The following is a 27,760-nucleotide window of genomic DNA, read 5'->3' as shown; positions in this document are numbered from 1 at the left end:
TTTTTTATTTTAAATGGCTGATCACAATTAACTTTGAAAAAATGTGGGGAAAAAATATTGTTTTAAAAACTGACCTGTAAAACAACCCAATGTCCCTTTTTGGCAGCCACATCAATAGCCCTCTCTGCCACAACTTCCTGCCCTTGCCCCAGTGAAATGTTATGGAGATTCTCCTTGGCTGTGGTGTAGCCCAGTTTTCTGCCCAACTTTTCTACATCTTTAAGGGGATCAACACCAGGGGACAGTATAAAAAACATAGGAGTTGCTGGCCCTGATTCTTCAAAGGACTTCCCAAATTCCACGGAGCGGTTTTCAACATATTTATGTCCCAAACTTTCCTCGATAAATTGACTGAAATTTATTTTTTAAATGCATTAGTATGTGCATCTAAACTATAAAGTAAATACTGAAATTGGTTGAACATCCAAGGTAAAATATTTTCTATAAGCAGCATTCCCCTCATGCCAAAATGGAGAGATTTTCAACTGAAAAATTTGAAAGTTACTTAAAGGAGAGGCTCTTATTCTAAACCACTAATCAGCTTTATGTTGCTAATTGAATAAAATACTCAACAAGGAAAATGAACTGAAAATTTACATAATAAAGATAATCTAAAACAAATGTTACATAATAATGAGAATCTAAAACAAATGTTACATAGTAACGAGAACCTAAAACAAATGTTACATAATAATGAGAATCTAAAATAAATGTAACTATAAATAAAAAACTGTCAGTCAACAAAAACGGATCAATCCCAGAGTTCCTTGAGCTTACGTGACTGCGTTGCTCATTCGATCTGGTCGTAGAGCCCGCATCATGCACAGTTTTTCTATTAAAGTTTTGTTTTTCCATTCTTGTGGAAATTTTTCTTTCTCGGGTGCCTCACCTTCCACAAATTTCTTCCAGCGCTTGGCTGAACCTAACACATCCTTATCTAAGTTCTTGAAAGCTTCTTTCTCAGACAAGGCCTAGGCATTCAAATCAAATAGGCTTTTTGGCTTTTGAAATATTTTACAGTACGTAAAAAGTGGATAATTAAATTTTGAGGTTTCATGACATTTTACAGAAAAAATGTGCAAGAACCAGAAAATGTGAACAAACTTTTTTCATGTTTTGGTTTTTATTGTCATGCTGTGAAAGTAGGCTAACTCTTGGTTATGATAATTTAGTAAATCTACGAGCTGGTTGTCTCACTAATAATAAAATCAATAGGATGTGAGAAATGGAAATTATAATATAAATTCATATAAAATACCTTTATTCCTCCCCAACTCAAGTCATTTAAAAAATCAACAGGAGAGGGAACATCAGATGTGGCAGGGTATCGCAGTAAAAAGTCTAAAGCATCCATATCAATTTCTTTCAGTTGGGCCAAAATCTAGAAGAAAATTAATCTCTAAACTTGTTTGTGTGTGGGATTGTAATTAAAAAATTTGAACAGAAATTCTCTTTAAAAGCTTTGCTTAAAGTTTTTCAGACAAACGAATACAAGTTTTCCAAACAGATGAAAAAAAAATTAACAATTTCATTTTTGGATACATCAGTTATGATTATATAAATGATAATCAATACAGCGTGGTTGGGAAGTAAAGCATACAACTGCTAACCTAAAAGTCTTGAGCTTGGATCCCTAATTAAACTCCAAATAGTGTCTACCAGTCTACCCAGCCCTGATGGGAAAGTAAGAGACCATATGCCACAGTCACAGAAACAGGTGAGCTCTACTTTATCTGCCATAATGACAATCAGGGCTGAAAGAGTAACTACTTTTTGGTGCTTGAAAGGCCTTTAAGCAATACCTGAAAGTTCTTCAGAAAATCTTGAACAGCCCTAAACAGTACAAAAAAAAACTGACAGAACTTCACATGTTTCAAGCAGTACCTGAAAGGTCAGCATAGTTCCAAAAATAAGTTTGTCCCGCTCAAAAAGTCCACGGGAGGTGTAGACGTAGGTGGAGAAGGTGATGCAGTCTATCAAGTTTTTCACTCTCTCCTCTTCTGTCTCTGCTGGCTCAGCTCGATCAATGGCCTTGTCAAACACCACACTGAAGGCCTAACAAGGAGAAAATAGAAATATTGTCAAACACCACACTGAAGGCCTAACAAAGAGAAAATAGAAATATTGTCAAACACCACACTGAAGGCCTAACAAAGAGAAAATAGAAATATTGTCAAACACCACACTGAAGGCCTAACAAAGAGAAAATAGAAATATTGTCAAACACCACACTGAAGGCCTAACAAAGAGAAAATAGAAATATTGTCAAACACCACACTGAAGGTCTAAAGAGAAAATAGAAATATTGTCAAACACCACACTGAAGGCCTAACAAAGAGAAAATAGAAATATTGTCAAACACCACACTGAAGGCCTAACAAAGAGAAAATAGAAATATTGTCAAACACCACACTGAAGGCCTAACAAAGAGAAAATAGAAATATTGTCAAACACCACACTGAAGGCCTGACAAAGAGAAAATAGAAATATTGTCAAACACCACACTGAAGGCCTAACAAAGAGAAAATAGAAATATTTTCAGATTTTGAAAATAGTGAATGACAACACAAGTAAATGACAACATGAAGGAATGACAAAGGTTCATGATGACAAGTATGAATGACATTTGAGATTGATGACAGGTGTAAATGATGTCACTAAATACCACCTAAATCAGCCAATGCATGTTCACCTTCAATGAAAACTGGTACATAGGATGAATACGATCCAGATCATTCAATATGAAATAAAGTAGCGAGGCCCTGGCAGATACAGGCCTGTAGTTTTCCCTGGCCAAATTGATCTCCACTTCTGTGATTTTAGCCTCGGCAGATTTGGCCTCAATGTCTGCTGCAGTGCGTTTGGTTGTCTCCAGGTTTTCTACCAGAGCGTAGTCCCCGAGGAAGTTTCCCTCCGCAGTGGACAGCCTGGCTAACAGATTGTCCTCCAGTCCTGAAGGGAAGACATTGCTAGTGGTACATTCATAAAGATAGCACTGTTATTCTTTATCAAGGTAACCATCATTACTTTTACACAGTTATAAACATTTTTATTCAGTTTTCACCATTATTTTAATATTTTAATTTTTATTATATTTATCATCTTTTTTTTTATATTTATATTTTTTTTTCCAAAGTACCATCATTATTTTGTTTTTTATTCCAAGTACTTGCATTTTTTTAACAACATCCAAGAATGGGGCAAATATATTATAAAAAACCCTTGCTGTCTTATGTTAACTATTTAGTTGGGTCAAGTTGACCCTAAATTTCTAACCTCACACACAAACAACATCAGTACACGAGGTGATGAAACAGGCACCGACCTTTCAGAATAATTTTAAATTCATTTTGTTGGCGGGTCAGGTCAGATTTTAACTTCTCCAGATCAGGTCTCTCTTTAGACACCACAGCCCCCAACAGCTGGTCTTCTAGGCCATCTCTGTCAGACAACAGTTTAGATCAATCTCAGTTACAAACATTCAATTTTTCTTTTGACTATAAAACTTATAACTTGTCCAGTTCTCAGTCATTTAGCACATTAGAGAAACTAATTAATACTAATAGTTTAGCTGTCTGTCTATCTGACATGAACGCTCTAGAGAAAACACAAGCAAATTAAAAACATGCATAGTAATTCGAAAAACGAAGTATGACGTCGTCACATTTAGCACAGAGTAGAAAATAATCTCAAGCCGGAGAGTGCACACAGTAATATGACGTCATTGATTCTTGAGTAAACATTGAATAAAAAGGAAATTGTGTCTAATCTAAGTGGTTTGCGTGAAGGGTTTTAGTTTAGAGAAAAGAGACAGCACTATCAGCCTAGCGCCCGTTGTATCCTTCCTCAACGGGCCATTTTTCCAGTAAACAATAAAGATACATTTCTTTAAGAATAAGACAAGGGGTGTGCACCTGGTGACTGTAAAGTTGATTAGAGTTGTCTGTGCCTGCATCTCTGGCTTATAATGGGGGTTTCCAAGTTTGGTTTGAAGGATCAGCCGGAAATTTTTGTGGTAATTGATTTCTTTATCACCAATCTGTTATAGGAAATAATTGTTCAAATTATTTGATTTCTTACATAAAAATAGACCTATCTAACCTCTTTTTTTTAATGGGGGAAGAGGGGGGGGGGAAGAAAGTGGGATATGTATTAATCAATGTATGTAGGGGTGTGAGTGCTAAGCTTCCATATCCCTCACATAACATAAAAATTTCTCTAAGCTTGAAATGTATTATGAAAATCTTTGTGTAAATCTCAAATATCTTTACCCTAATAGCTCTGCCTTTCTTGATGGTATTCCTCCCTAGTAAGTGATCCAACACAGCATCAACAGACTCGCCAATGTTCTCCATCAACAGAATTTCTCCAGTCTCCACAGCCTTTTCAATAGCATCTATGTAGCCATGAGTCCCTAGTCTGACAATCTGAAAGTAAATCAAGTGTTTAGAGGAAACATCATGGACTGAAAAAACCAACAAACAATAAAATCTTCACTTGGTTGATCAAGATGGAGGTCAGAAAGGAAAATGTTATGGTGGGATTTAACTCCCCTTCTTTAAAATATTACAACATTTTAAATTTCATGAAGAGTTACACAAAAAAAGTAAAAATTGATTTTAGTTTTAAAGTTCTGCCTATATTTTTGTAAACTAACATTCAGCACAGGTACAACACTAGGCTAATATTAGAAGGTTCCACAACCCACTATTTATGCCAAACGTTGTACATTCTTGGATCATCTACCTTTAATCTACTCCCATATCTCGTTTTTATCCATTTGTATCCTTGTAACTGTGGGTCAATCATGAGAGGCCATCGCTCACAGTTTGTCAGTATTGTTGCATTTTCAATGGACATTCTATCACTGGGGAGACCTTCATTGCTCCAGCAAGCAATCTGAAACAAAGTTTGTATTTTGTTTTCAACAGAACTCTAAACATGTTGCATTTTGGGCAAAATAGCTTACTTAACTTTTATATCTTTTATTTGTTAAAAAAAGATTTTTTCGAATTAAAAATTTTTTTTTTTAAAAATGTGATAATCTTCAACTTTAGAAATATGGTGTAAATCAAATCTTAACAGTTTTAAAACTGAATGATACTGAAATTGGTCTTTATACCTGGGCACTATCTACAAGCAAAACCAGTGGGTCAAGATTTTCAGTTATTGGAATAGGATTCTTCAACTTCTTTAGGAATGGAATCCACTTGTTGTCCAAAAGGTCAACACGATAAAGCTGTATTCGAAAAATAAAAAAATAATTTTTGAAAAATATTAATAATAAACTGATTATTATACATCAGCGATTTAAATAAATTTATGGTCTAAAATAAAATCGTGTAATTTATGGTTATACTCAAAAGCTGATAAAACTTTTGATAAAATGAAGGCAAATATATTTACTTCTTCAATTTACTTGTTATACTGTTCTAAAAATAACAAGCCTAAAAAGTTGCTAAAATCAACCAAAAAAACTGAACACAAATGATCCAATCCAGTATTCTGACCTTAGTGAATGAGCCCATGTAAGAGACATATGCTGTAATCAGCAACACATCCCCAGGCAGGGTTTTCTCGTTTTCGTGAAAGTTCATGATGGCCTGTGCCCAGCGGACATTTTCTGAGGCCAGACCACCGACCAGCCTGTTGGCCAGCTCTATAACGGCAGCAGTGGCGTCCGCATCCTCCTGGCACTTCTGCTTGGTCGACACGGCCTTGTTGAGTTCAGCCTGACACTCGTTCAGTGTGGCTTCCAGGGCTCCCACTTTGGCTGATAGCAGGGAGACATTTTTACTGATTAGGTTAATACCAGCATCAATATGGTAACATTTACATACATTATGTTTACACCAACATAAATTTATTAACATTTACATACATTATGTTAACACCAACATAAATATGTTAATACCAACATAAATATGTTAACATTAACACATAAATTATCGCAATGCCAACATAAATATGTTAACACAAAGAAATGACGTTAATACTAATAAATTCTACTTAAATTGAAATAAACACTCAGAATATTGACATAAATATGATTACACAAATTAATTATTACTAAGGAGTATTTTGAAAGCATACAGTTTACCATTATAATTTACCTTTGATAGCAGCCAGTTTAGTCTGGGCTGAGTTTAAGTCCTCATTAGCTTTTTTTAATGCAAGCCTTTTAGGTTCCACCTCACAAAATACTTCATAGTACCTCATGATGTTGATCACCCAAGAACAAAGGCCTGGGGGACAAAATGTTTAAAAATATCAAAGCTAAATCATTTCTGTGCATATAAACAAGGAATAAAGTGACTAATGTCCACTGGTCTCTCTTGAATGATCCAACAAAAATGTATGTCAATGATTTTTTAATGTATTTTAAATTAAATTAAGGTAAGCAAACAAGCCAAAGTATATGTGGTTATATATATCCTAACTACCCCAAACAGACTAAACTTAGGGTCTTAAAACCAGGGCACCAGTGAAGCTTTCAATAAACCAAGACAATGATGTCTACATCAAGTTTTTCATTACTGCATCATAACATGATGTATAAAAACATCATGTGAATCAGTGAATAACCAGCTCCTACCTGGTGTACTTGTTGAAGTTATTAAACAACATACACACCTGCAGCAGCACTGGACTTGGCTTTGATGAATTCTGGATCAAATTCTGGGTCATTTAAGTAGGGTTTTACAGCAATTTGGCAGCTCATTGGAATATTGTCTTTGTCATAATACATGAGGTTGTCAAGGAATGCATCAATCTATGGAAAGAAAATGAATTCATCTACATATAGAAAAATTACCTGGCTATTATATTCACAGGACAATTTTCATTCATCCATAGCAGATATTCATGTCTGATATTTCCTTACAGAAATATTGTTGAAAGTGCTTGTGGTAAAAATATCCCATTACCTTGGACATGATGGATGCTTTAGCCGCCTTCCATGACCTGTCTTTGGGCACATTCCCACCTGGCGCCAGCAGGACCATGACGGCAGACACCACATTGGTGACCGCAGCAGGGGGAGAACCAAAGGACTTCAACTCTGTCAGGTTGTTCTGGACAAATAAAAACAGAATCACTTTTGTTTTATGCTGAGAACACAGGAGGGGCCATCAATACCTTAAGGCTTCTAACCTTTTCTGTTAGCTACTTGAACCATTGTCCCACCAACCTTATTCAAAATGTTTATAAGCAAGTGGCACCATTTAATGTCCAGCTTTATAAGTAACAGTTAGTATCCACCAACCTTATTCAAAGTGTTCAAGGCTTCTTTAGCTGCCAAGAGTGCAGGCTCTGCTTTAGCCAGATCTCTAGAACAATCCGCAGCCTTCTGCTCCACCTCTGTGGTGATGATGGACACCTTTTCCTCTTCAACATCGGCAATAGATTTTTCAGCCAAGACTTTCTCTGTCTCTGCACTGACCACTGTGATCAGGTCATTGGCTTCAGTGTTTTTTATTGCCAGCTCCACTTCTTGAGATGCCAGTTTGGATTTTAAATCATCTACCTAGAAAACACATTTTAATCATCTACCTAGAAAACACATTTAAATCATCTACCTAGAAAACACATTTAAATCATCTACCTAGAAAACACATTTAAATCATCTACCTAGAAAACACATTTAAATCATCTACCTAGAAAACACAAAGCTGACTTGTAATAATGTTTCAATGACATTCTCAATTCGTTAAATATTGAGACAATAACTAAAAGATTAATTCTAGCTTGATTTATCTAATAAATTAACTGTGACAAGTATTTTTTTTATAAAATAACATTTTTTAATCATTTGACAAAAAAATACTATAATCAAGCTACAATAATTACACAGCAACATATGGGTGGAAAACTTACTTGTGTTGCTGTACTACGCAGCTTTTCAAGACCATTTTCTAAACGTATGATGCTGGCTTGCAGTTCATCATTCTTCATGGTCAGCAGATTCTGGTACAGGACAATCTGTTCCAGGAAAGATTTAGGTGTTGTGTAGTTGTAGCGGTGCTCATTCTTCAGGTACATGGCACTGGCCTCGTTCACAGACTTGTGAACATAGGACATGAAGAAGGAGATGGAAACCTTCAAGTTGTTCTGGGGAGAGAGTACTGCCATTTTAATATCCCTTCCAACTTTTATAAAAATTAGCTTCTTATATTTGTATCTTTAAACAAAAGCATGACACCAATATATTTTTAAGTATAAATTACTTTCTTTTACTAGCAGTTTTACTTTCATTTGACAAATTATCATTAAAAAATAAAATAATTTAATGAACTCAAGATTCACAAAAAAAAAAAAAAAAAAAACCATAAAGTATCAATTTTTTATTAAAGTGTTTGGTTTCCTTATTTCTTTTGTATCTTAAATAGTCTTACAACTAATAGTTGAAATTTAAATCAGTTAAAAGCAAAAAAACTAATAATTATATCATTTTTTTCATGCAAAAATAAACTTTGACTGTTGTGTCACGAACATCTAATAATTCGTTATCACTCAAAAATCTGCGGCTGACAGATACAAGAGCTTCTTCTGGCCACTCGTGAAACCAGTCAATGCTGGTACAATTGGTGATTGCTGGAAACTTTCTGCTGCGTACTCGCAGTGTATTGCCAACAGGAGAGAAGCATAGGACCACCTGCATTGAACAAAATTCATTTTAAAACATTTGATATCGTTCATCTTTTCCTCATCATCTTAAACTAATCACCAATATAAGAAATTGCCTATAATTTCCTTCTCAATTCATTCAAAATATTAGAGCTTGTTTATTTGTGTTCAATATTATTATTCTCATGAATCCTTTTAATTAAATTGATCAGTAATATTTAATATAAACAACGATTAATTGTAACTTTTGAGACTCTCTCATCACGGTTCAAACAATTAAAAAATATTTTCTGATATTCTTTATAATTTACAAAACAAAACATCAAACTCACCTTAAGATTTTTTCGCACTTTATCAATGAAGAGCCACCAAGCATTTTCCCTGGTGTCTGGAATGCCTTCCTGTTTACATTCATTGAGCATGACTCCCAAGATTTCTTCCATTTCATCATCAGTGAATAAATCTGCTATTTCACCAGAGGCCAGTAAGTCATTGATGAGAACAAGAAAAATCTCATTGGCTACTTGAGCATCAGACATAAGGAAGACAACTCCTAGTCCTATCAATCAAAAATACATTTGTAATGTAAAAACAAGTTGAATCAGGTCAGAAATAAATATAAATCAATTATATAAAAATTAAAACAACATTCACATAAACAGAGTGTGCAAAAAATAGTTTTTATTTTGTAAGAGATATGACATTCATAATATTATTAATATCTGTACCTTTTAATCCTGCCTTCTTATACAGACCATTGACATCATTTTTTAGATCAGCTATTGAATATTGTTTGCTCAAAGTAATCTGAAATAATGCAAGATACATGATTTCAGGGATAAATTGGCTATCTGTAATAAACTACTAGAATATTATTTCAGGAATAAGTTAGATATCTGTAATACAACCACTCAATGTTTGTGGTTTCAGCCAAACACATCTAATGCCCTCTACATATGGTCTCACCTGAAACAATGCCCTCTACATATGGCCTCAGCTGAAACAATGCCCTCTACATATGGTCTCACCTGAAACAATGCCCTCTACATATGGTCTCACCTGAAACAATGCCCTCTACATATGGTCTCAACTGAAACAATGCCCTCTACATATGGTCTCACCTGAAACAATGCCCTCTACATATGGTCTCACCTGAAACAATGCCCTCTACATATGGTCTCACCTGAAACAATGCCCTCTACATATGGTCTCACCTGAAACAATGCCCTCTACATATGGTCTCACCTGAAACAATGCCCTTCACCTATGGTCTCACCTGAAACAATGCCCTCTACATATGGTCTCACCTGAAACAATGCCCTTCACCCATGGTCTCACCTGAAACACATCTAAGCCACTAATAAAGGCTGCCAGGCGAGAGAGTGATTGCTTGCCACTCCCCCCCACCCCAATCAAGAGAGCGTTGCCCCTGGGTGACTCAAGGATGCGGTTGATGCGGCAGATGTGTGACATGGCGTCCTCAAACAGGACCAGGCTCATGGCAGCGTTCACTTCATTATAGCTGTCTAGGACATCGCTCAGGGTCTTGTTCAGTTGGGGCCAGCCTGGTATGAACCCGTACTGGGGGTCACCAATCCCTTGGGCAAAGTGGCAGCAAATATTTGGCTTCTCGTTCACCTGATCTTCTTTCTGGTCCTAACAATATACAAAAGGACAATTTTCTTTAAATACTGTCTGGTCTTCATCTGTATATTTTATGCAAGTTTTGTGTCTCTCAATGAATACTCTTTAAATAAATGTTTAAAATTGCAGTGGTGACATGTCCATATAGATTTTGATGGTTATATCCCATATTTTAAAAGCATTAGCACATATTATTTAAGTAGATTTTATACTTTGAAAAAGGTATATTTGGAGAATTCTTGATTCAGATTTTGCTTTCTTTTTTAAAAAACACAAGTAGTATGTACCTCAAAAAGCTTTTTCAAAATGTCCAATTGGATTCTATCATACAATTCAATGTCACCAACGTCCACCAACTTATCTTTGTAGACTCTCTCAGCTTCGTGAAAAAACAGCCTGACCAGGTGTAGTACAGTCTTACAGGTCTCGGCTCCAGCAAACAGCATGCCCTGCACACACAAAAACAATAAGTCAGTGCTAACATCTGACTAAGTATAGAATAATTTTGATAGAAAGCTCACATTAACTTGATTTTTAAAAATTATAAAGTTTTTTTTAAAAATATTTTCATACTTTTATAAAAATAAAGCAGAGATGAGTGGTGAATATTAAATATATCTGCAATTTAAAAGACAAAAACTTTTAATACTAAGACAAAAGGTTTTTGTTTGGGAAAACAGTAAAAAAAATGTTTTCTGTAACTACAATGTATGCCTTTTTCTTCATTCCTAATTATATAGTATTTTTTCTTTTTTTAGTTTGACGTTAATCTTTGCTAAAAAAACATTTTTTAATAATCAATCCCAATAAGGTCTTTTTACATTTTGCTTCCTATTAAAATTATGCATACGTTTGTTTTTTTAAATAAATCATAAATGTAGTTATTAAATGGTTATAGTTAGTTTTGTTTAAATAAATCAAGAGTTCCTGGATAAAATTTACCTGAAAGATGTTGGACATGTCCCTCAGGTTAAAAATATAATGAAATTTGATGGCTGTTGGTAAAAAACTTGACATCATCTTTGCTTGAAAAGCTATAGCTCCTTGAATCAAGTTGTTACAGTAGCGCTGGACGTTGCTGTTAAAGTTATTCAGAGCCATGTGTTGGCCGAGAATGTTGGAGTAAATAGCTGCCAGAGCATCTTTAGTTGGCAAACTCAGTGCAAACACACAGAAATGTCGCTGTGAATAAAGTTACAGCACAAAAATGTTAGTACAGAGAGTTGATTCACATGTGTTTAATGTTATAATCAAAATAGAAGAATTATACCTAAATATTTCTTTAATATTAAAAAAAAATAGAGGAATATTCTGATCAAAAGGGATATTATTTAATGCCAATCAAGCATCTTAATATACAAGATCTAATGCTAATAAACCAAATCAATGCAAGTCACAATAGAACAAGATGATTTATTTTTGTTGAGCTGTTTCTTAAGTCAGGTAGTCTTTGCTAATCATTTTTTAAAGATTTGGCTAGGACAGGCACTGTTTAATCGAAGTAATAGCATTTTATGGAAGAAGACATCAAAAAGATTGGAACACCTGGGGACAGTTGGAGAGACTAGCCCAGGACAGAGACGCCTGGAAAGCTCTTATCAGCGGCCTATGTCCCACAAGGGACAACAGGTAAACCTAACCTAACAGCATTATATATGTATATATATATATATATATATATATATATATATATATATATATATATATATATATATATATATATATATATATATATATATATATATATATATACACGTGTGTGTGTGTATATGTAGATATGCAGACAATAAACAAACCTGCAAGCGAGCATCAATGGTAAAAGAACCAGCTGTGGGGTTCATGCAGGAGACAAACTGTGTGTTGTGGATCTCCTTCAGTGTCAACTTCTGGCGGTCGTACCAGTGAGCGTGGTCTATGCATGCTCTCACTAGAGTATGGGGCTGGACTGTGAAGTACTTGTCCACCTGAAACAGTCACCAGTTTGCTATACAAACAAAGAAATTCTCTGAACATGCTAACACAATAGTAGGGACTGCAGTGTTAACTTTAGAGAGCTGTACAAGGATCTGCAGAAAGGATAGATGAAGGAGAATTCATGTTTCTTTGGCCTTGGCATATAGAGCTCAGCTATTTTTACTTTCCCCAACTCATGCCAAGTACTCATTAGAGCTGGGTGGACTGAAAGACATCCCACAAACTGGATCTTGTGAAGTGTACATTTTCAGGTGAGTGTACTCAACCTCTGACCACGCCATCTTAGAAGTGGCAAACTGTGCTTCATTAAAACTATATAACATCTTACCAAACAACATTGCGCATGATTTCTCTACTTCATTTGTTCTGTGTTTTAATTAACTAAGTAATTAAAAAAAAACTAAATCATATTCCAAACTTTTTGTTTCATCTGATAACTTAAAACTTATGTTTAAACAAGAGAAAGTTCCAGATGTTTAGTTACCTCTGGCATGTTCATGTCGTCAACAAAGTAGATAAGCTTTCTTGTGCCAGGTGGGCCGTAGTTTCTGCCAGCTTTCTTCTCTAGAGGTTTCTCCAGAATGTTCTGCAGCATCTCACTGGTCGTGTAGAAGTTAAAGGGAACGTTGGCGATCATGTACTCTTCTGGGAGTGATTTCAGTTTGTTGTTCATCAGCACAGTTTTCCCTGTGCCAGCTGAGCCCACCAGCATGACAGGCCTGCGACTGGCAATCAGCATGTCCAGGAAAAACCTCAGGCGGTGAGTTTCAGCAGTGTGGACAATGGTAGCCTGACATCAAATCAAAAGGGAAATCAGAAAACACTTTAATTTAATGTAAGAATGATAGAATGCCTAAATCATTTTAATTTAAATAAAAATTATAGAATAAAAAACACTTTAATAAATGTAAGAATGATAGAATATAAATCATTTTAATAATAATAAAAATTATAGAATAAAAAACACTTTAATAAATGTAAGAATGATTGAATAGAAATCCTTTAATAAATGTAAGAATGATAAAACATTGAAATTAACAACAACCTATTTTTAGTCCAATGAGAGAATTTGTATGCCAATTAATTATAATAAAAAAAAATCTGGATACATGAGCTTGATCTTGTGGGAGAAGATTCTATAAAGTGGCTGGTTAATTATTGACTATAATAAAAATGTATGAAGTCTGCTATAAATAATGAAAGGGTTTAACTTAAAATAAGAAAACAACACAATTAAATAAACTCAGCAGATGGTGATAACTAACCTGGAGAGGCAGAGAAGGGTCAAATTCAAAATTTGGCACTAGATTAGTCCAGGGTTTAAAGGAGTGTGTCTGGGGGCAGATGTAGTAGTCAAACACAGTCCCAGCAGACGGGAATTTGACTGTCTTATATTCAAGTATAAACCACTTGGTAAAATCAACTCGGTGGTCACAAAGCTGGGGACACACACATGTATATTTCTTCTAGGCAGGACAGTTTACTTCAAAGTTGTTATAGTAACATTCAATTAAAACAAAAAATTTAAACTTTTATTTCTCATGAATTGTATTTAAAACATTTGTTTTTTTTCTTTATTTGGATAACAACCTTAAATGTTTTAAGATTTTAATAATCAGAGATCAGGTCAAACAAATGAAGAAATGTGATTATTGTGTCCTTCAAAATACACAGGGCTATTTATGAATATCAGAAGTATTATTGTTGGCTAACAAGATAAATGGGGAGTTACCTGATCTTGAAACATGGTGCCTCCAAATGCCCACACACAACAGAACACAAAATACAATTCATATAAATCTTTAGGTGATTCTGGTGGACAGTTCTGTTCTGTCAGCAAGCACTCCAGCAGGTAGGTCAACATCTGTAACAAAGTTTAACATAAATAGGTCAGCATCTGTCACATAGTTTAACATGGATAGGTCAGCATTTGTCATGTTATTATTTACATATTTGCACATACGCATGAGACTGCATAGTTGAAAAGCACAGCGTACAACTGCTAAACCAAAGTCTCAAGTACAGATCCCAAGTTCCTGAGTCCACCCAGCTTTGATGGGTACCTGACTCTTGTTAGAGTAAGTAAAAGTCACTGGGCGTAGTGCTGACCACATTATCCATTCAGATGCTGAGTTCACTTAAATAGGTGAACTCTACTTCACCTGCCTATGGACCATAAGGTTTTAAATTGGACTTTACTTAACATAAATAGGTCGACATCTGTTGATATCATTATTTAATAGTTAAACATAAATACCTGAAATATATATTTGTATATTTTAAACAATTTACCTGGACATGTGCTATAACTTGGTGTGATTAACTCTGATCCCCACAACAATTTACCTGGACATGTGCTATCTCTTGTATCGGTGTGATTTTCTTGAAGCGGATTCTGAGACAGTCTAGGATGGAGCCAACGTATTTATCAAACAGAATGGTCAAGTTGGCTTTCTCTTGTTGTACACCTCTCCTGTCTATCCAGCTCTGTACATAGCTGTAACAATGATACAAGCTCTCATACATAGTTACATAGCTGTAACAATGATACAAGCTCTGATACATAGTTACATAGCTGTAACAATGATACAAGCTCTCATACATAGTTACATAGCTGTAACAATGATACAAGCTCTGATACATAGTTACATAGCCGTAACAATGATACAAGCTCTGATGCATAGTTACATAGCCGTAACAATGATACAAGCTCTGATACATAGTTACATAGCTGTAACAATGATACAAGCTCCAATACATAGTTACATAGCTGTAACAATGATACAAGCTCTGATACATAGTTACTTAAGTTACATAGCTGTAACAATGACTTAGTGAAATAGTTATATGTTAAACAGCTGGAATAGTGATACAAGCACTGATACAAAGTTACAGGTTATATAGCTGTGTAACAGAGACAGAAATATTGATCAGCCTAAAGTTAATGGTGCTAAAATAATCAAAACATCATTTTAAATTTATAATCACTAACTTATAATCTACAAAGAAACAGCAGTATGAACTGCTATAAGATTCCAAATAATTTAATTTGGCTTTTGGGACTAAATAGAAATATTTGTTTAAATGTTACATACTGTAAGTCTAGACAGTTTACAAGACTAATATTTGTTTAAATCTTACATATTGTAAGTCTAGAGAGTTTATAAGAGTTGCTTTCTCAACAGAAATGATCCTTAACCATAACCAAATAATTTTATTTGGCTTTTGGGACTAAATAGAAATATTTGTTTAAATCTTACATACTGTAAGTCGTTTAAATCTTACATATTGTAAGTCTAGAGAGTTTATAAGACTTGCCTTCTCAACAGAAATGATCCCTAACCATAACCCTAACATGTCAAACTCACGGATTCCAGCCGATGTCATTAGCATTCATGAAGAGGATGCCGGCCCTGGAAACAGTGGCAGGTGTTGCTGTGCGGAGGTTGCTGATCTCAAACAAAAGTCTCATGGACCTTGTCATTGTGATTCTTTCATTGCTGGCCAGCGTTAACACCTACATAAACAGGTCCAAAGTCACTCAAATAGTTTTATCTAAACAAATGTTAAATGATAAACAGTACTTGTGAAGACAGATTTTAAAGGCATTAAGTGGGTAAAAAAATAATAATTTTTAAGGCATTACTTTAAGTAGGTAAAAAAAATATTAGAAAACAAATATGTCAAAAAAGTTTTAAAATTTACTAAATATATAAGCTGTTAAAATCCAAAACACTATGAGCTGAGAAGTTCCTATTTCATGATTGTTAATATTATAAGAAAATATCTCCAAGGCATGCAGTTACCTTATTGTCATCCATGACAGTATTTAGAGATTCAATCCACATTGGATCAATATCCCCATCTAATACAATCCATTTTGGCCCATCCCCAGTCATGTTGGCTAAATCACGCATAATTACTGAGAATAGCCCTGTTAACATTGAAATTTATTTTATGACATGTCATTTTTTCTTAACAATGTTTATATTTTTATTTGTAAACCCAAAAATACACCCATATATCCTAGGATACATATTAATAGATTAAAATACACCTCTAATTTAACACCTCTCACCCTTTTTTATATATCATCCAAATCTTTTTCAATTTAAATGGAATTTCATTTTGTTAAATTAGTTAATCTTTTCTTGTAACAACTTGACAAATGATGTTATCATGTGAAGGAAGAGAAATGATCTTTATATGCCAAAATTTAGTTAACTATTTTGTTTTGGTTAAATAGACGTACCATCTTTCCATTCCCTGGTGGCTGGGCTGATGATACCAAACAGTTCATCATTTGTAACAGATTTAGGATCCAGGTCAATGGCTACAGGTTTTCTACCCAGATATTTGTTTGTCTGCCTTAAAGCATTCCAGACACAACTCTTTCCTGTGCCCGCATTGCCAAGGATAAAAACTGAATGTCTAACATCAAACAGCTCTTGCAGTTGAACAACCTAAAATTAAAAAATGATGTCTTCTAAAGAACAGTTCTAATTTTTACAAAACACAGGTCTATAAATATTTTCAGATCCTGTAAATTGTTTTCTTGTTTGTTTTAATGATAGTTTAAATACCAGCTAATATATACCAAACATTGCAGGGGGAAATTGACAGAATCACATTGTAGAACATCATACATTTAGTGATAGTTTAAATACCAGCTAATATATACCAAACATTGCAGGGGGAAAGAGACAACAGAATCACATTGTAGTACATCACACATTGAGTAAGACGTGTCCAGTGGTATCAGAAGCACTAACCTACTTGATAAAGTAACCCTAACCTACTGTTAACATAACCTAGTTCTAACCTTTAGGATAAAGTTTTCTTCAGCCTGTAATGCCAATTGGAGAGTGGCAGCTTTGATGTTCGTCTCAAACTCTATATCTCGTTTCCTGGGCACATCCAGTGCTGGGAACAGATCCCCGATGAGACCCATGAATACTGGCATATCATCCAAGACAATTTTTGGAATGTTGAAATCTCTCAACGCCCTCATCAAAACCTATTTTACAAATGGTTGACACAATTTTTTAAATATTAATATTTACCTAGATAATAAGAAGATATAAACTATATTAAGTGTTTTATAAATTGCCACATACTTTGTGTAACAAACAATAATTTTACAATTCAACAATAAAAATAGATCTTGGTAAACTTTGTACCTGATCTTCTGGCCTGCCCCTGTCTCCACGCTTGAGTGCACCAGCCACTACAAGCACTGACTTGATGGCCCTTAGACCCCAGTCATAGTGGTCCTGTTGGACAAGTGAACATTTATTTTTGTCTATACTCAGTTAATGGACTATTTCACTTACAAATAAGGTACTATCAGGCTGGAAAAAAATATGTAACGATGCAATACAATCAACAGTAAAAGTAACATTTATAAAGAGTGAAGAGCTACCAATACAAATGCCTCATTTTTTTATCAACCTACTTGCTTAGAGAGCAGTTCTTTACACAAACTGTAGAGGGTAATAAACTTCCTGGCTAGCAGTCTGGCATCTAAGAAGCCTTCAGCTACCAGCATAATTTCACAAATAAGTTCAAAGTCAGGCACCACCATGGCACATGGTCTGGAAAACAGTTTTTTCAAAAAGTAAATCTTAAAAGAGAACAGTTTAGAAAATAAACTGTAGCAATATGAGAAATAGGAAAAGATTTATAGGCCAAAAAAAAGTAAATCTAAAAAAAGAACAATTTAGAAAAAAAATGGAGCGAGCCTATGCAAAGAATTACAGCCAGTTATTTATAGCTGAGACAATTCAAAATTATCAATATTTATTTACAGTAAATAACATAAAAATCTGAATAAACATTTATTTACAGTAAGTAACAACTTGAAAAAAAAAATTTATTTACAGTATGTAACAACCTGAACAAATATTTATTTACTGTAAGTAACAAACCTGAACAAAGCTTTTAAATTTTCTGGAAGTTCAGCCCTGCCAGCATATCCTGGATTCATGGTGATAAACGCTCCAACGGTGGATATCAATTTAATGTTTTCTCCCATAAAATTAAATCTTTTTTTCTTTTCTCTAATAGCATCCTGAATTGATTTTACCTATTTAAAATAAAAACCAAAAACTTATAAATTTTTAGTACTCAGTATTGACATTAATAGTTTACAAGTTATAAGTGTCGAGTACATACAAAGTATTGACATTGATAATTTTCAAGTTATAAGCATCACGTACTAACACTGTATTACTATTGATAGTTTACAAAATATAAGCATCAAGTGCATACAAAGTAGTGACACTGACATGTTTACAAGCATCACATACTTACACTGTATTACTACTGACAGTTTACACCAAGTGTTGGCTCACTGACCTGTACTGCTATGACAGAAAGTACTTCTACAGCAATGCGATTGAACTCGTCAAAACATCCCCAGGCTCCAGACTGTGACAAACCTTTAAAGATGTTCCCCACAGACTGAAAATATATCAAAGCCATGCATGTGTGCAAGTGTAAACATGAGAATGTGTTGTGTGCTGCATTGGTACATTAAAAGTGTCTTCACTGGTAATATATTGTATAGGTAACAGAACTGACTAAAAAGTTGGATCACACAAATTACATAAACATGATAAAGCATGGAATACTGGGACAATACACTCATTATTCTATGCAACACACTAATAAGGACAAAAATGTATGACAATGATAGTTTTTGTTGAAAGGTAACACAAATGTTTAAAATTTAAATAACCAAACAAACAACAGTGGTATAAGATTATTGGATAAATTAAATTCTGGATTAAATTTTATCTTTATTCTAGATTTTTTCCTCAGCCTGAGGCGTGTGTAGCATAATAATTACCTTGTAGTCCATCTGTTCCGAGCAGTTGAAGACATAGACCATGATGCCCAGAGCTCTCCCCAGGTCTTTGGTTGTCTCTGTCTTCCCTGTCCCCGCGGGGCCAGCCGGGGCCCCACCCATGATGAGATGCAGGGATTGGGTAAGGGTGATGTAGCATCTGTTCATATAAAATACATACTGGCCTACAGTTGGCATGAACAATTCAAACATTTTTGATGATACAAATTTATGACAATGGTTTGATGATGCATTAAATCTTATACATACTGACTATCAGGTCTATAAAGTTATTTTTTCTTCTCATTTCTTTTTTTAAACTATTTTTACCTAAACAATTAAGTTGTAAACTATATAAGCTTCCATGTTTTTATAACAATTTTTACCTAGGTTGTTTTAGATTTGAAACATGTGCAAACAATCGTAAAGAGTGGTATGACCTTTCAAAGTACAAACAATATTAAAGATTGGTATGACCTTTCAATGTACAAACTATATCAAAGAGTGGTATAACCTGTCAGTCAATGGGGTGATGACAAGACGAGGGGTGTTTCCCAAATATTCTTTATCATAGCGAAACTGGGCATCACAAATGTTGGCGAAGCAATCATCTTCTTTTAAGTCCCATCTGTGTCTGAGTTGTGAGAGCCAGACAAAGCACTGAGAGTTATCCACCTTGAACAAATAAAATGAGATAAAGATTTTGAAAACTGAAACAAGAACCCACACAATGATTTCCATTAAAATCATGGAGCAAGAAACAATCAGTCAGTTTTACCACTGCATGGAAAATAAGAATATCTACAATTAAAATACAGCTGAAAGAAACTATCAACATAAAAGAACAATAATTTTTAGCATTATTAACTCTAAACTTAGCTTCCAAAATTTACAAGTCCTTTTGTTTTTTCAACAACAAAAGATCTGTAAAATAATTCATGCTTTTTTTTTTTTTAATTCAATTTTCTAGTTCAAAATATTTTAAATCCGTATTAATTCCATTGTTAAAATCAGCATGATGATAAATGAAAAAAAACAACAATAACAGACCTTGAGTTGAATCATCTTAGCGACAACATCTCTTGCATGTACATCAATGGTACAGATGGTCATGATCTTCTGTCTGTCTCCCACACTCAAGTCTCCTAGCAGTAAGTTGATCAAGCTGTTTAACTGGCCAATCTGTACAATGGGGAAATATGGTTTCATTAGTAGAAATACATTGTTATGAAAGTTTGCATTTTGCAGTGTGATTTGTTTTAAGGTATTAACTTATAGGGCCTATGTCTGTAAAAAAAAGGGCATAGTGTTAATATTTTCACTTGATTAATTGCATGAATATTTTTATTTAGCTTGTTTCTTAATTTTGATACTTAGGTAATTTTTTTTAAAATGAGTTCGTGTAGATGTAAAATTTCAATCATTATTCACTGACTAAGTAGCTGGACACTACATTAAGAAATAAGTCGTACTAATACTGATAACAAGGACAGACTTAGGCCACCTGTTTTTTAAGATAATCTTTGAGAGCCCCTTCATGTCCCTCTTCTAGTTTGAAGAAAGCTTGGTTTACTTCAGTGGTCCACCAAATCTGTGTGCCACATAATGCAGGCTGTGGACAATTACATTTTTAAAATTTTAAACCAACAAAATGTAAGCAGAATCTAACAAAAAATAGCATCCATACATTTTTACAAATGAGAAAAAGTAGAAACAAAATTTGCAGGTCACTAAAGATTAACTTAAGTTGATAATATTTTTTAAAAATTTATTTGGTTAGTTTTATATTTTTTGATAATATTTGGTTAACAAATTATTTATATACCTATAAAACAGTTTTATTGTTTTTAACAATATTAGGCAATCTAAAACACGTATGCATCTTTAAATATATCAATAAGGAAGCTTAAAGAACAAATCAGGCAAAAAATCAATATTTAACATCTTGTACAATAATATGTAATAAATGAATAAGTATGGGCTGCATTCTCTCCCCTCATTTCTTAAAAGCAGCCTTTGATTTTTACCAATAACTTTCTGTGCTTTTAGACACTCAAAAATAGCCTACTTTATTAGCTGGAATCATTAAGGTGCAAATTAATTACACAACCTGTGCTGGGTAATCAAAAATCCATTTCTCTCTGGGCTTCTCCTCATATGATGTAACAGCTTCCCCCATCTCCTTACGTATGGTGGCTTTCATGTCATCCTCCACTCTGTTGAGCCACACCTCCACCTGTGCCACAACAAATTGATCTCATGGTCAGCTTATCCTTTGTTTTACACTTGGTCACACCCATTTAGTTTACAAAGTAAAGAAATTCATTATAATTAAATGAACTACATAATTCTCATTAGATGTACTCCATTTTCCAATTGTGTTTCAGAATGAATTAGTTTTTTTGAGTGTGCTGTTAGTATCTACTATTTAAACTTGGTACATCATAGTAAATCTGTTTACTTAAATATTTGGGGTTTTTTAAAATATTTTCTTCCCGCTTTTCAAATTCTGAGAAAATGTCATTATTTTTTCTTAATGAGTGCTTTGTCTAAACTACAAGCATATAGTAAATAGTTGATATAATGTTATAAAAGTATTCAGAAATGTTAATGGTAGATATATGCAAAAAGTGTTTTAAAAATATGTATTGTTTTGTGAGGTTACTGCTACATACACTACCTTTTTTTTTAATTACTGCAATAAATTAGCAAGTTAAGTATCATATCAAGGAGGCTTCACTTACTTGACCAGACAAGTCACACACATGCTCAAGCTTAATTCTCTCCCCTTCCTTACTGAACATGGCAGAGGCTGTTGGTGGATCTGTTTTACTAATTTCTAAGTTAGCTAAACTGTCAAACAGTTTAGTCAGCTGCTTAGCCACCTGGAAAAAACAATGATTGAAAGCATTAAACACTTCATATTAATGGAATTACAAATCCAATCCAAACATCAATTTTTAAACGTGTTCATTCAATAGCATACAAATTTAATCTGGTAAATTCTTCATAGTTTTTTATTATATATTCAGTGATTATACTACATATAACTTTAAAAATTGGTTAATCTTAATTTTATGTTATAATTATTGTAGCTATTTTTAGAAACTAAAATGTTCACTAATTAATCAAATATAATTATAATATAAAAAATGATTTTAAAAAAAACCTCAGAACTACTAACAAAGTAAATTTTCTCACCACAGGTGGATTGTTGCCATTGGATAAAATATCCAAGAGATCAGCCGATGAAACGAAATAGAAACGTGGAAAGGCAAGCCGTTTTGTTTCCAGGTATTCAGCTAAAGCTTTCTCACACTTGACTAACTCTTTCTGAATCAGGTCAAGTCTTTCGTAGAGTCTAGGCTGTGTGCAAGCATCCACAACTATAGTGGTCACACTCATTTCCCTGGCTATTTCCTGTTGGAATAATTTTATTTGAAACATTGTAATTGCTCATTCAGAATTATTTTAAATATTGAGATAAAAATTGGAATTGTTTTTTAAAAACTTTTTTTTAAAAAACTGCTAGATGAAAATAATACTATTTAACACAACGCTAAGCATTGTAGTAAAATATATTGTCCAGAATAAAATTTCATTTACAACAAAGCAATAAAAACGTTTACTTATTGTACATTTATACGCAATGATACTGTGTTTTTTATACACAGAAATTTTGTTTATTAATTTTTTTAATTAGTATCATATGTTGGTTAATTATGTAGATTTAGTAGCTAGAAATATTGCAGGTTTTTATATATTTAGAAAATTACTTAAGAATTCAACAATCTCAGTAAGAGATTTGTTGGCAATTTTTTAAAAGCTATATATACTGCTAAGATGATTATTCCATTTTATGATCTCACCTTAAAACTGCTATCAACTCTTTCAAATCTGTCAGTATCCTCTGGAAGCTGTTTTCTTATGTCTTCACTTCCAATAAAAATACTTTCCAAATGTTGCCAAGTCCGCTGAACTTGCATGTAGATTGATATTACCTATGGAAGGAATTTTCAATTAACAATAAAAAGATTGATAAAAAGAAAATACAGAGAGATTTAATTTTTCCTGCAGTTAAAAAAAAAAAGTGACATTGTCACATGACTAGTCATACAATGAAATTCTAATATAATGATCATTCAATTGTAAAAGTTAAAATTTCTAAATGACTAGATTTATAAAAAAAAAACAGCATCAATTCTCACCTGGTCTGTGACAGACAACTTTTGCTGCCAGGTAGACACCTGCTCCAGAAAGTGGGCAATATACTTTGATGTCATCATGTTTTGTAGTTGTACCTACAGAAAAGTTACATACATAATGTGAAATTGCTTTTATTTTTATAAAACTTTTCAAGATATAATTCCATTTTATTTTTTAAAACTTGGCCAAAATTTGAAATAATTTATAGCTTTAAATTTAAATAAAGATGCCATCAAGTTTACAAGAGTGTAAGCATCCAACAAATTTAGAACACATATAATTTCTGAAAACTCAGATATTTACTGCCTGTGTCATCATGTATTTTTTCTTTAGTATAATAACTAAGCTAAGTTAAAATATTAACACTTAATCCTAATCTCTGGAAAAACACTATTCATGAACCAAAATGCATCAATACAAATTTATTTTAAATTTTAACTTCATAAATCACAGCAAATCCAATCTATGTTTAGCCTGATGTCAGTAGGCCAAAGCTTATGATAGACATATTAAGTAGGATGATCCTGCATTCATTCAGCCCTGACAGACAACTAACACAAATCATGATTTTGTAATTTATAAAAAACTCTTAATCCAACTTACTTGGTTATCCTCAAGAGTCTCAATAACTTCTTCTTCGGCTGTCAGTAAAGTTATTTTGGTCCTTGGATGCTCATGATGTATGAAGGCCATGTTGGCCCATGTGACACCAAACTCTCTCAGAGTTTTTTCCATGCTGGTTTCCTTCACAGCCTTGTCCACAATACCATGGACATCGTCCTCAAACTTGTGGAGGTTCAGGTTCAGCAAATCTTCCAGCGTGGTGTCTTTGTTCATGGCAAAACTCACCTGAAAAGTAAAGTTTGGTTTTGAAAAGTAAATATTCTAGAGTTGTGTGTTTGGCAAAACACATCTGAAAAGTAAAAAAATTAAAATTAAAAATAAGCTTTTGGAAAAATAAGGATAGGTAAAAATTCAGATTCAAATGGAATCTGCAGTTTTCAAGGAGTTGTGTGTGAAGGAATAAATATATTAAAACTTTACATTATACATTTGTTTTATAAATTATTCATTTCTTTAGTTCTTTAGAGTATTTATCACTCATACATGTTGTATAAAATTTTTAAGTTCAGGCAAATCTAGCAACCATGTTTGAAAACTTTTTTTTCAGTGAATAGCAGACCATCCTACCTGAGTTGCATTCATGAGCTCGTTCCAATGTCTGTCCCTGATAGCAGGGTTCTGCAGCTCACCAACTGCCCTCAGAGATGTGATCATGTTCTTCAGCTCATTCTCTAGGCCCAGGTAAACATCCCAGGACCTCATTTCTTTATCCAAGGTGCGAATTTCTTTGGACAGCTTTTTACAGTCAACATCCATCTATGGATTAAAAGGTTGAAACACCTATATACAGCAATCTCTTTTGAACTTTAATGTCAATTTATACATTTTAATAATTGCTGTAATAATTGCATTTCTTTTTATTATATTTTTATTATGTTAAAAGTAAAATGAAAAGTCAATAAAGTATAAATCTGAAGCATTGGAGAAATTAATTTTTGAACTTTGTTGGTATATTTACCTGTTCAACATCAATATCTGCCCAGAGAATATTATTCCAGAATGCAAACATCATTCTGACCATTATTACATAGTCCCATAGAATTTTTAGCAGTCTCAGCTCTGAGCGGCAGACTTTCAGTTGCTTGAAATCTGGAAGCTGCACGTCAAATATTTTTGCAGACTCCTGCATTTCCGCCATTTCTTTTTCCATTTCTGTAATTTCTTCATGGCACTGTAGAATAACATTGTTTGTATCAAGCAAAATTAAAAATCTTCTTTCCAACACAAAGAAATTCAAGTTTTGTCAGATAAATATTTAAAGTTTTAAATGATACACGACAATGAACCCTATCATAAAACTTACACCATTTATAATTATGTAAGGCTTGGTACAATTGAAAAAGAAAGCAGGACACTTTCTAAAGTTTTCTCTGTAGGTGTGCTGCTTGACATCAAAAGACACCATCTTTCTTTTAATTTTGGCGACTTGGTTTTGTTGCAGGGGCACAACTGCTTGCTTCATGATCATCACTTTCTTTTTAAGTTGAGTCCATTTATCTGGAAGTTCCTAAAAAAATAATCAAAATATATTTTTAAACCAAGACTAATAAGGGTAAAAATATTTTTCTAATCAAAATGTAAGCTTTAAATTTGGCTTTGGTGTTTTAATCTTAGCGCAAAAAAAAATGTAGCAGTGTAATAAACCAAAGTAAGAAATTATTCATCTTTGAATGTAAATAGCCTCTAATTGCTGGTAAACTTTCTTAGACCACAACATACTAACCTCTAACTGCAGGTAAATTTTCTCAGACCACAACATACTAACCTCTAACTGCAGGTAAACTTTCTCAGACCACAACATACTAACCTTTTACTGCAGGTAAACTTTCTCACACCAACCACACTAACCTCTAATTGTAGGTAAACGTTCTCAGACCAAATCACACTAACCTCTAATTGCAGGTAAACTTTCTCAGACCAAATCACACTAACCTCTAATTGCAGGTAAACTTTCTCAGACCACATCACACTAACCTCTAATTGCAGGTCAACGTTCTCAGACCAAATCACACTAACCTCTAATTGCAGGTAAACTTTCTCACACCAACCACACTAACCTCTAATTGCAGGTAAACGTTCTCAGACCAAATCACACTAACCTCTAACTGCAGGTAAACTTTCTCAGACCAAATCACACTAACCTCTAATTGCAGGTAAACTTTCTCAGACCAAATCACACTAACCTCTAATTGCAGGTCAACATTCTCAGACCAAATCACACTAACCTCTAATTGTAGGTAAACATTCTCAGACCACATCACACTAACCTCTAATTGCAGGTAAACATTCTCAGACCAAATCACACTAACCTCTAATTGCAGGTAAACATTCTCAGACCACATCACACTAACCTCTAATTGCAGGTAAACATTCTCAGACCAAATCACACTAACCTCTAATTGTAGGTAAACTTTCTCAGACCAAATCACACTAACCTCTAACTGCAGGTAAACTTTCTCACACCAACCACACTAACCTCTAATTGCAGGTAAACTTTCTCCGACATCTCCACACCACACAGTTTGAGCATGTCGATAGTTTGCTTCAAAGGCTCAAACATGACATCTGTTTCAGGCTGCCTGTCCCGGACAGCGTTCAACAAACCCATGATGTCAACGAGACCGTGGTAGTCCCCATCTTTGGGCTCTTTAGACAGGCCTTTGTTAGTTTTCACAATAAACTCTTGCAGCCCATCAAGTCTGTAAAGAGATTCACAATAATGAAAGCAAGGGGAATAATCTCATTCACAAATAGTATGATAAACCTCAGCCCCCCTGTTCTATTGCCCCAAGGCAGGAGCCTGATAAATTTGAAGCGCTTGCAGTGCCAGGAAGTGCCCTATCGAGCACCCGACCAATTTGCTTTATATATATGCATTCATATATATATATATATATATATATATATATATATATATATATATATATATATATATATATATATATATATGTATATACGCATGGATAGACACACTGACTTATATCTTTTTATGTATTTAGTTTCTTTACCCCCTCCCCCCCCCCCCCCCCCCCCCCCCCAATACATTGATTAACATACAAGTTATTACGATTCTCAACCAAACCGTTTACCTCAGCAGGCATATTTTACAACGTTGAGTTAATGTAGCTTCCACACTCAACCCCCCCCCCCCCCCCCCCTCTCAGTGATTGCTTTAAACTGTGCTCAGATATAATACTAACAATTTTTATCTATAGTCGGTTATAAATACAGCTTGATGTAGCATGTTTTTTTTATCATTAGCAGGTTTATGTCATGGTGTCCCCCCCCCCCCCCCACTTATTCCTGTTATTTTATCTTTCATCTCATATATGCTATCCCTTGTGTTCAGCTATCAACATTACAAAGCTGACCATGTCAATTTAAAATATCTAATTCTCCTTAACTACGCAGCACTACAAGTTAGCTTTTAAAATCCATCACACTAGTTTAGTGTTATAAATTTACCCTCCTGTGACTTTATCAATGAGATGCTGCTTGAACATATGGCTCCATCGCTTGACAACGTTGAGCAAACCTTGCTTGAATGACCGTGCATCCACACGAAGCCATTTGGAGAAGACTTGAATGGCTTGTATTTGTTCAATCTCAACATACAATTTCTCATAATAATCAATCTGCAAAAATAATAGTAGAGTTAAATATTTCACTGCTAAAATAAATAAACTCATCTTCTTCTTCTTCGTTCTTAATTGAGAATATGGTGGAGGATTCAGACAACAAGTCCAACTTCGTGAACAAACTCATCTAATCAGCTTGGTAAAATTATCAACACAGAAAAATAATTTTCAACTGTTAAAAACATTTTTAAAAAGCTAACTT

The 27,760-nt window shown here is 33.9% G+C and overlaps 1 protein-coding gene across 1 annotated transcript in view; it reads right to left on the bottom strand.

The window, feature by feature from the left end:
- Positions 1–27,760, bottom strand: part of LOC131956742 (dynein beta chain, ciliary) — a 69,598-nt gene that overhangs the window by 4,258 nt on the left and 37,580 nt on the right. Inside the window, exons 22-71 of the mRNA XM_059321320.1 lie at positions 27,386–27,555; positions 26,397–26,619; positions 25,224–25,427; positions 24,879–25,091; positions 24,488–24,676; positions 23,900–24,145; positions 23,299–23,391; positions 22,960–23,091; positions 22,292–22,510; positions 21,835–21,975; positions 21,201–21,326; positions 20,595–20,702; positions 20,141–20,272; positions 19,605–19,765; positions 19,094–19,250; positions 18,601–18,705; positions 18,171–18,328; positions 17,699–17,837; positions 17,424–17,516; positions 17,066–17,260; positions 16,496–16,706; positions 16,050–16,177; positions 15,612–15,760; positions 14,590–14,740; positions 13,976–14,107; positions 13,509–13,682; positions 12,728–13,033; positions 12,066–12,233; positions 11,212–11,451; positions 10,557–10,718; positions 9,964–10,281; positions 9,354–9,432; positions 8,958–9,184; positions 8,492–8,653; positions 7,876–8,109; positions 7,265–7,525; positions 6,927–7,073; positions 6,634–6,772; positions 6,114–6,245; positions 5,511–5,773; positions 5,123–5,239; positions 4,747–4,899; positions 4,272–4,427; positions 3,915–4,039; positions 3,326–3,441; positions 2,693–2,952; positions 1,885–2,055; positions 1,259–1,381; positions 778–971; positions 75–351 (exon numbers count right to left, since the gene is read on the bottom strand). Of these exons, the coding sequence (XP_059177303.1) occupies positions 75–351; positions 778–971; positions 1,259–1,381; positions 1,885–2,055; positions 2,693–2,952; positions 3,326–3,441; positions 3,915–4,039; positions 4,272–4,427; positions 4,747–4,899; positions 5,123–5,239; positions 5,511–5,773; positions 6,114–6,245; positions 6,634–6,772; positions 6,927–7,073; positions 7,265–7,525; positions 7,876–8,109; positions 8,492–8,653; positions 8,958–9,184; positions 9,354–9,432; positions 9,964–10,281; positions 10,557–10,718; positions 11,212–11,451; positions 12,066–12,233; positions 12,728–13,033; positions 13,509–13,682; positions 13,976–14,107; positions 14,590–14,740; positions 15,612–15,760; positions 16,050–16,177; positions 16,496–16,706; positions 17,066–17,260; positions 17,424–17,516; positions 17,699–17,837; positions 18,171–18,328; positions 18,601–18,705; positions 19,094–19,250; positions 19,605–19,765; positions 20,141–20,272; positions 20,595–20,702; positions 21,201–21,326; positions 21,835–21,975; positions 22,292–22,510; positions 22,960–23,091; positions 23,299–23,391; positions 23,900–24,145; positions 24,488–24,676; positions 24,879–25,091; positions 25,224–25,427; positions 26,397–26,619; positions 27,386–27,555 (8,679 nt within the window). The remainder of the gene's footprint in view (positions 1–74; positions 352–777; positions 972–1,258; positions 1,382–1,884; positions 2,056–2,692; positions 2,953–3,325; positions 3,442–3,914; positions 4,040–4,271; positions 4,428–4,746; positions 4,900–5,122; positions 5,240–5,510; positions 5,774–6,113; positions 6,246–6,633; positions 6,773–6,926; positions 7,074–7,264; positions 7,526–7,875; positions 8,110–8,491; positions 8,654–8,957; positions 9,185–9,353; positions 9,433–9,963; positions 10,282–10,556; positions 10,719–11,211; positions 11,452–12,065; positions 12,234–12,727; positions 13,034–13,508; positions 13,683–13,975; positions 14,108–14,589; positions 14,741–15,611; positions 15,761–16,049; positions 16,178–16,495; positions 16,707–17,065; positions 17,261–17,423; positions 17,517–17,698; positions 17,838–18,170; positions 18,329–18,600; positions 18,706–19,093; positions 19,251–19,604; positions 19,766–20,140; positions 20,273–20,594; positions 20,703–21,200; positions 21,327–21,834; positions 21,976–22,291; positions 22,511–22,959; positions 23,092–23,298; positions 23,392–23,899; positions 24,146–24,487; positions 24,677–24,878; positions 25,092–25,223; positions 25,428–26,396; positions 26,620–27,385; positions 27,556–27,760) is intronic.

This window comes from Physella acuta, unplaced genomic scaffold (assembly GCF_028476545.2).
Source record: "Physella acuta isolate Inbredline_101_S28 unplaced genomic scaffold, ASM2847654v3 ptg001173l, whole genome shotgun sequence".
Lineage (NCBI taxonomy): Eukaryota > Metazoa > Mollusca > Gastropoda > Physidae > Physella > Physella acuta.
Note: the sequence above shows the minus strand (reverse complement) of the source record. Positions and strands in the feature narration are given on the sequence as shown.